The sequence below is a fragment of the Mastomys coucha genome, unplaced genomic scaffold (genome assembly GCF_008632895.1).
Source record: "Mastomys coucha isolate ucsf_1 unplaced genomic scaffold, UCSF_Mcou_1 pScaffold20, whole genome shotgun sequence".
NCBI classification, from domain to species: domain Eukaryota; kingdom Metazoa; phylum Chordata; class Mammalia; order Rodentia; family Muridae; genus Mastomys; species Mastomys coucha.
In genome coordinates, this window is record NW_022196903.1 from 143,133,214 (window position 1) to 143,140,406 (window position 7,193).

Consider the following 7,193-nt stretch of genomic DNA (forward strand, 5'->3'; position numbering starts at 1 on the left):
AAAAAAAAAAGAAAAGAAAAGAAAAGAAAAGAAAAGAAAAACACACAGCATTTGTCTTTGTGGGCAGGCTTTTTTTTCATTTAACATGATCTCTAGTTCATTTTCTATGAAATGAAATAACTTCCTTTTGTGTCTGAATAAAATTCCATTGTGTATGCAAGCCACATTTTTCTTATTATTCTATCTGTGGATACTGATTCCCTATCTTGGCTATTATGAATAGTGCATCAATAAACATGTGCAGGGATCTCTGTGGTATTTTCTAAGTTTATTTATACCTTCAATTTGCCAGAAGTAAACTCAAATCTCAAGTTAAATTCAATAAAAAAATTGCAGGATTTTTCCTTGTTCAAAAACAGGTAATCAACAATCATTCCTAGAATCTGATGTAATATTTAAGTCTAGACCTTTAATAGAAGCCCAACAAGTTAGGTGGTTTTTCTGGAACCTGCTCTAATGTGTATCTCTACACACCTGTGACTCTGGCAGGTTTTGTGGATGTTTCCTTTTCCTTATTTCCAACATCAGTAGTTTTCTCTAAATAAAGGGCTGAAACATCACATCTTGCTACATAGTGCTACTACAATTTCCATGTGTTTCTGTCTTTAGCCTCTAGAAAGCAGAATACACTGAAAGCATAGCAGGGAGAAGGTAGGGCATCGAAATTCAAATAGCTCTTTAATATTTTTTAAAATTTATTCATTTATTAACTTTTTTGAGACAAGGTCTCTCTAGGTTTTCCTGCATGGTCTTGAACTCACAAGATCTGCCTACCTCAGCCTCCCAAGTGTTAGGATGAACGGCCTGTGCTACCTGACCACTCTCAGTTGATCTCCACTGTTAATCAGAAACCTCTCAGCACTTTCCTTTCAAACTTCTTCTGTATTGATACTTCCCCGCTATCTTTATGTTTTCAACCCTCTCCTTTCTAATGAAAAGAGAGAAGGCACTTGATATCTTGCTCATGAAATCCCTGCTGTTCTGCAAATGTGTTGGTAGATGAGAACCTGGCACCTCTGTTACTGCCTGTCTTCAAATTCACATACAAGGCTCCCTTAGCCTCTTACGCTTGCTCAGAAAGGCCCCAAAGGGCCTTACTATTAACAAAGCAGAAACGAATACAAGCCCCTAATAATCTATTGAAGAAAATCCAAAGGTCTTCTTTAAAAAAAAAAAAAAAAGGCTGGAGAGATGGTTCAGCAGTTAAGAGAACTGACTGCTCTTTCAAAAGTCCTGAGTTCAATTCCCAGAAACCACATGGTGGCTTACAGTCATCTGTAGTGGGATCTGATGCCCTCTTCTGCTGTGTCTAAAGACAGCTACAGTGTATTCATATATATTAAGTAAATAAATAAATCTTTAAATAAAACCCCAAGAACTTCACATAAAAGGAATTCTGGTAAATTGCCTTCTCTTTTTTGAAGCTATTATAGTTTTAAAAAAATTCTTCCACAAGAACCCATGAAGTACTGGACACATGATAAAACAAATATGATTATATCTGTTTCTATACTTCTGTATTTCTGATATTTCTAATTTCTATATTTCTGAGTAACAGTGCTTAAAAACTTTCATGATATTACCTCTAATTAAAAGCAATGCTCTTCCAGAGATCCTGAGTTCAATTCCCAGCAACCACATGATGGCTCACAACCATCTTTAATAAGATCTTTCACCCTCTTGTGTGCATGCATGTATGTAGGCAGAACACTGTGTACATAGTAAATAAATCTTTAAAACAAGCACAATGCATATGCCAGGTCTGGTGTCAGACACCTTTAGTCCTAACACTCAAGGCAAGCAGATCTCTTGTGATCAACCTGGTCTATGTATGGAGTTCAGGCCAGCCAAAGTTACTAAGTGAGACCATGTTTCTAAAGCAAAAATGAAATAAAATACATATTTCCTCAGAATCTCAAAGCAAGATGCACTAAAAAAAAGTGCTTCTCTTAACTTTTTTTTATAGGTTCATTTATTTTCTATTATATGATACACTGCAGCTGTCTTTAGACATACAGTGGAAGAGTACATCGGATCCCATTACAGATGGTTATGAGCTACCATGTGGTTACTGGGAATTGAACACAAGACCTCTGGAAGAGCAGTCAGTGCTCTTAACCACTGAGCTACCTCTCAACTTTTTTCTTTTTCTTTTTAAAATATATTTGCACAGCTATATCCACAGGAAATAGCTAGAGACATGAAGCCAGCACAGCTGCCTGGCACAGTTCCAGCAAAGCTGAGCTGCACGTTGCAGTTGCTGTCCTTCATTTTCTAACTTTTGGGTTTGGTCTCTGCATGCTATATTCCTGGGGACTTTCTGCATTATGATTCACTTTATGTCTTTTCCTAAGGAAAATTATATCTGAGTCTTTTTAGTAAAATCCTAAAATTAACTTTATCTGGCCACTATTTGGAAATCTTCTCTATGCCCTGGAGATCACTAAGCATAGATAAGCACATAGCTAGATGAGGCCACTGCTGAGGGAATCTTCTTGAGGTATCTGCCCCTGAGCAAACTCAACAGTATAATTGGTGCAGGTAAACAGAGAGAACTGATAAACTCTGACTGGCCAGGAGAATAGGTTACAGATTCAAGGTCTTGTTTTATTATAGCTTAGAGCTCTCTGAAAATGTAGTTTAAAGATGGGGGGGGGGTCATACAGGGTATTCTCCTGAGAAAATAAAACTCAGTAAATAAGATGGATCGACTAAAATAAACTTTTCCTACTTTATAGTATAGATGATGAAACATATAGTAAAAGAAGTTAGGTATTAGTATTTGCTATTCATAAAAGACCAGTTCAGATATTTTCTGTTTGTCTAGAGTGTTTTCAGGATGTCACATGATAAGTGTGTCTGCTTTGAAGGAGACCGTCTTTAGACTCTTTAAATTGGAGTTAGAAGGCTCATAATGAAAATAAAATCTGTTCTGTTTGCATTTTTTAATTGGGACTGAACTTGTAACCCTGAACATAGAATAAAAAAATCAGGGGGCTGGTGAGATGGCTCAGTGGTTAAGAGCACTGACTGCCCTTCCAAAGGTCCTGAGTTCAAATCCCAGCAACCACATGGTGGCTCACAACCATCCGTAATGAGATCTGATGCCCTCTTCTGGGGTGTCTGAACACAGCTACAGTGTACTTACATATAATAAATCATCAGTCTGTCTTTGTTCTGTGAATCCTGTAAAAATAAAGAAGCACCTGATTGCTAGTCAGTCAGAGCTTTGAGATTCCCCAGACTACCGACACCTGACTTCCTCACACCCCTCGACTCCTTACCTCCTCTGCAGGACTCCCTATCAAAGCACAGGTGCCCCCAGCAATATATTTTATTTTTATTTCATGTTCACTGGTGTTTTGCCTGTATATGTGTCTGTGTGAGGATGTCAGAAGCCCTGGAACTGGAATTATAGACAGCGGTGAGTTGTCATGTGCATGCAGGAAATTGAACCCGGGTCCCCTGTAGAGTCATTTCTCCAGCCACCATTTTTTTTTTCCTAATACAGTAAAGATGAGCAAGAATGGTTGGTTGAAGGTAAGGGTCCAGACTCTGTAATCAATGCCTAGAGCTGTGTTCTCCTATCCTCACCTCCCATGCTACTCCTTAAAAGAAAATACAACAAAATGGCTACTAACATCTATCATTTTGGAATCATGAGAAAAGGGAGTAGGTGGTTAATTATAAGTCTAGGCAGTTACATTAGACACCCAACAACTAAAATCATACCTTCCTAAAATAATCATTTTGTAAGCCTGCCATTTTCATAACTATTTTTAGAAACTTTCTTGCCAGATTTAGTCATTATTTTATTTCAGAGTTTTCAGGGGATAGGGGAGGAAAACATCACTGGAGTGCACATTTAAGTCTTGTTGTAGAAGACTCTCTCTCTCTCTCTCTCTCTCTCTCTCTGTATATATATATATATATATATATAATATATATATATATATATATACACACACATACACATATACATACACACACATATGAATGATTTGGAATTCTTTGTGAATTTGCATGTCATCCTTGCACAGGGGCCATGCTAATTTTCTTTGTATCATTCCAATTTTAGTATATGTGCTGCCGAAGTGAGCACATATTTTTGTTTTTTTGAGAGAGGGTCTCAATATGTATGTAGCTCTGGCTGTCTTGGAACTCTCTATGTAGGCCAGGCTGGATTCAAACTCACTGAAATCCACTTGCCTCTGCTTCCCAAGTGCTAGAATTAAAGGTATGCAACACCATACTCAGGTAAAAAGACTAATTTTTTTTTTTTTTAAAAGACTAATTTTTTTTATGTGCACTTCCTCCTTAAAATTAGGTGAGGCTGTTTATTTCATTTCACCATAAAATGCTTCCAGAGTGTAGAGTCATATTATTAGCTTTTTCTTCTAAACAATGAGGCTCTCAATGTATAGTTTTTACATCAAAACACTGCTTATTTTTATAGTTGATTCATGTTACTTTATATTATCACATTATATGAATAGATGAGTTTGTGTACTGAGCTCAAGGTTGGAAAAAAAAAAAACCCTAGAAAATCATGGACATCATTCCCAGGCTTTTTAGAAAATTTAACTGGCTTATCTTTATTTAGAGTCAGATGATACAAATAGACAAAGAAAGATCTTCCAACTGTGTGTATATTAAGTGGCATTAAAATGTTTCAATAGGTAGACATATAAACTGGGAAGAACTTTTATTAAAAAAAAATCCATATGGTAGTCCATTTCTTTTCCTTTAAAAATACAAAGAATTTAGTTCTTTAAAACAACAAGATACTACATTAATATAATTAAGGAGAAAATAAGAAAATTCAGGGAATAGAGAAAGAAGACAGTTAGGGAGGAGAGAGCAGAAAGCATGCCCCCTTTCCCCTGACAAAGGACAGGACAATATGCACCTGTATCACATGGCCTCAATCAAGTTTTATTTTCCCTTAAATGACAAAGTTAATTTAGCCAAAGTTAACACGGTTGACTGATTACAGGATTAGCTACTCAGTATAATGGCTGTGGCGTAGTGTTATTTTAAATCCACTTCTTAAAATGAGAAACTCTATGAGAAATATGAACAAGTAAGGTAAAGGTGCTGACTGAATGCTAATAATCTAATTACATCATTCGATATTTCATGTTTTAAATAGGCCATGCCACTCTCATCAATATTTTATTTCAAAGCTTTCCATTCCAATTTTGAATAGCATTAACAAAAGTTAAAAATTAAATTTAAAATGCTTTCAGAACTCTTATTTTCTTCCTAAATATTTTAAAACATAATGCATAGAGAATATAGAAACATTAAAGCACCAAAAAGCTAGGGATTAACATTTTTGTTAACTTGGCATTGCCTGTGAGACATTTAGAAGAGACTAATAACTGGCTTCCATCTAAGAAGGGAGTGGTAAAACATTGCGTTTCTATTATCCCCATTCTGCTGAGAGACACTACTTTCCTTTCAGTGGATGTCAAAAGTCAAATTTAACTCAGTAAGAACGATTCCAAAGGAATCGTTAAATATGACTATACTTATTTGTCAACCTGACAACTAAATTAACTAAATCCCCCAGAATGGAGGTGTTCACCTGTGAGGGAAGAGCCACTTATAATCTAGATCTTTGAGGTGGGAAGATACAACTTTAATCCAGATATTGAGGTGGAAAGACTACTTCTAATCTGGGCCACGCCTTCTGCTGGAAGTCTACTCCATAAGGACAGAACAAAGGAAGTTTCTCTTTGCCTGATTGTTCTCACTTGCTAGCAAGGCCATTCCTTCAATGGCATTAGAGCCTACTTCTTCAGGGTTCCAACGTCCTCTGAAGACCAGCTGAGATATCCAGCCTCCAGACTGAGCAACTAGTGGATCCCAGGACTTTTTGTTGCTGGACAGCCATTGCCAGACTAGCTGGGTCACAGCTTATAAATCATACTAAATATATATTCATTCTATAAACTCTGTTCCTTTATAGAACCTTGACTAATACACTGCTTGAAAACAAAATTTATAGCATGAGGCTGGAAAAGAAGTTAAATGCTTTTAGAATAATAAAATGGTAATATCATACTGTTATTGAACCACCTTCAGAAATGTATAGTTGTGAAAATTTGTTATTGTCCTCCTCTGACATGTATTTAATTAGTAGTTGTGTTATAGCAAATATCAGAAGAAACAGTTTGCAGGCTAAGGCTCAAGCCTTAACTCCAAAGCACCTGGGAGATTCAGATGTCACTACTGCACAAAGACAATGCTACTTAATAAAAGAAGCCCTAACCTAAGTCAACAAATAACATGCTTCATCACTAACGACAAGTGTTACCTCTTGAGGAAGTTCTAGTTTAGACCGGTCAGTTCCTTCTTTTGACTGAAGACCCATCAGATAAGGGACAGGGGCATCAAGAAAATGTAGCAGAGAAGCAGGGAGGATGGGTACATAAACATGCTGCCATTGAAAAGGGAACAAGAGTGTGGTAATGCCTTCTGCCACTGTCATCAGGCGCTGATAATCTGTACAGAACAAGAGAAATAAAAGGGAAGAATCCAAGTGAAAACAATTACTGCAGTGAGCCTAAAAATATTAGAAAAAAAATCAGTTAAAATAAGTATTTTTGGACTGGAGAGATGGCTCAGTGGTTTAGATCACTTACTGCCATAGCAGAGGACCTGGGTTTGATGCCCAGCACCCATATGATGGCTCGTGAATGTCAGTAACTCCAATTCCAAAGGATCTGACACTTTCTTCTGACCTCTGAGGTCACCAGACATATGGCACACACATGATACAGCCTGTAGATAACATGCATATGTGTCTGCACTTATATGTACGCATACTCATACACATAGATAAATCTTTTAAAAATTGAGAAATATTTCTTTTTTTTTAATATTTATTATGTATTTATTTATTATAAGTACACTGTAGCTGTCTTCAGACACACCAGAAGAGGGCGTCCGATCTCATTACAGATGGTTCTGAGCTACCATGTGGTTGCTGGGATTTGAACTCATGACCTTTGGAAGAGCAATCAGTGCTCTTACCCACTGAGCCATCTCACCAGCCCGAGAAATATTTCTTCATGATCATAGAGAAAGTAGGTCAGTTCTGGTCCACAATAATTAAAGAGTTAAACTAGCCGGGGCGGTGGTGGTGCACGCCTTTAATCCCAGCACTTGGGAGGCAGAGGCAAGTG

The 7,193-nt window shown here is 37.0% G+C and overlaps 1 protein-coding gene and 1 non-coding gene across 9 annotated transcripts in view; both read right to left on the minus strand.

Moving 5' to 3' along the window:
• Dennd5b (DENN domain containing 5B) overlaps nt 1-7,193 on the minus strand; it is a 152,393-nt gene that overhangs the window by 69,240 nt on the left and 75,960 nt on the right. For all 8 annotated transcript variants that reach the window (XM_031383976.1, XM_031383984.1, XM_031383977.1 and 5 more), the window contains one exon: nt 6,323-6,510. In XM_031383976.1, the coding sequence (XP_031239836.1) occupies nt 6,323-6,510 (188 nt within the window). The remainder of the gene's footprint in view (nt 1-6,322; nt 6,511-7,193) is intronic.
• On the minus strand, nt 3,996-4,102 carry LOC116100086. Its single transcript, XR_004122451.1, has one exon. It is a non-coding gene; the product is annotated as a U6 spliceosomal RNA (small nuclear RNA).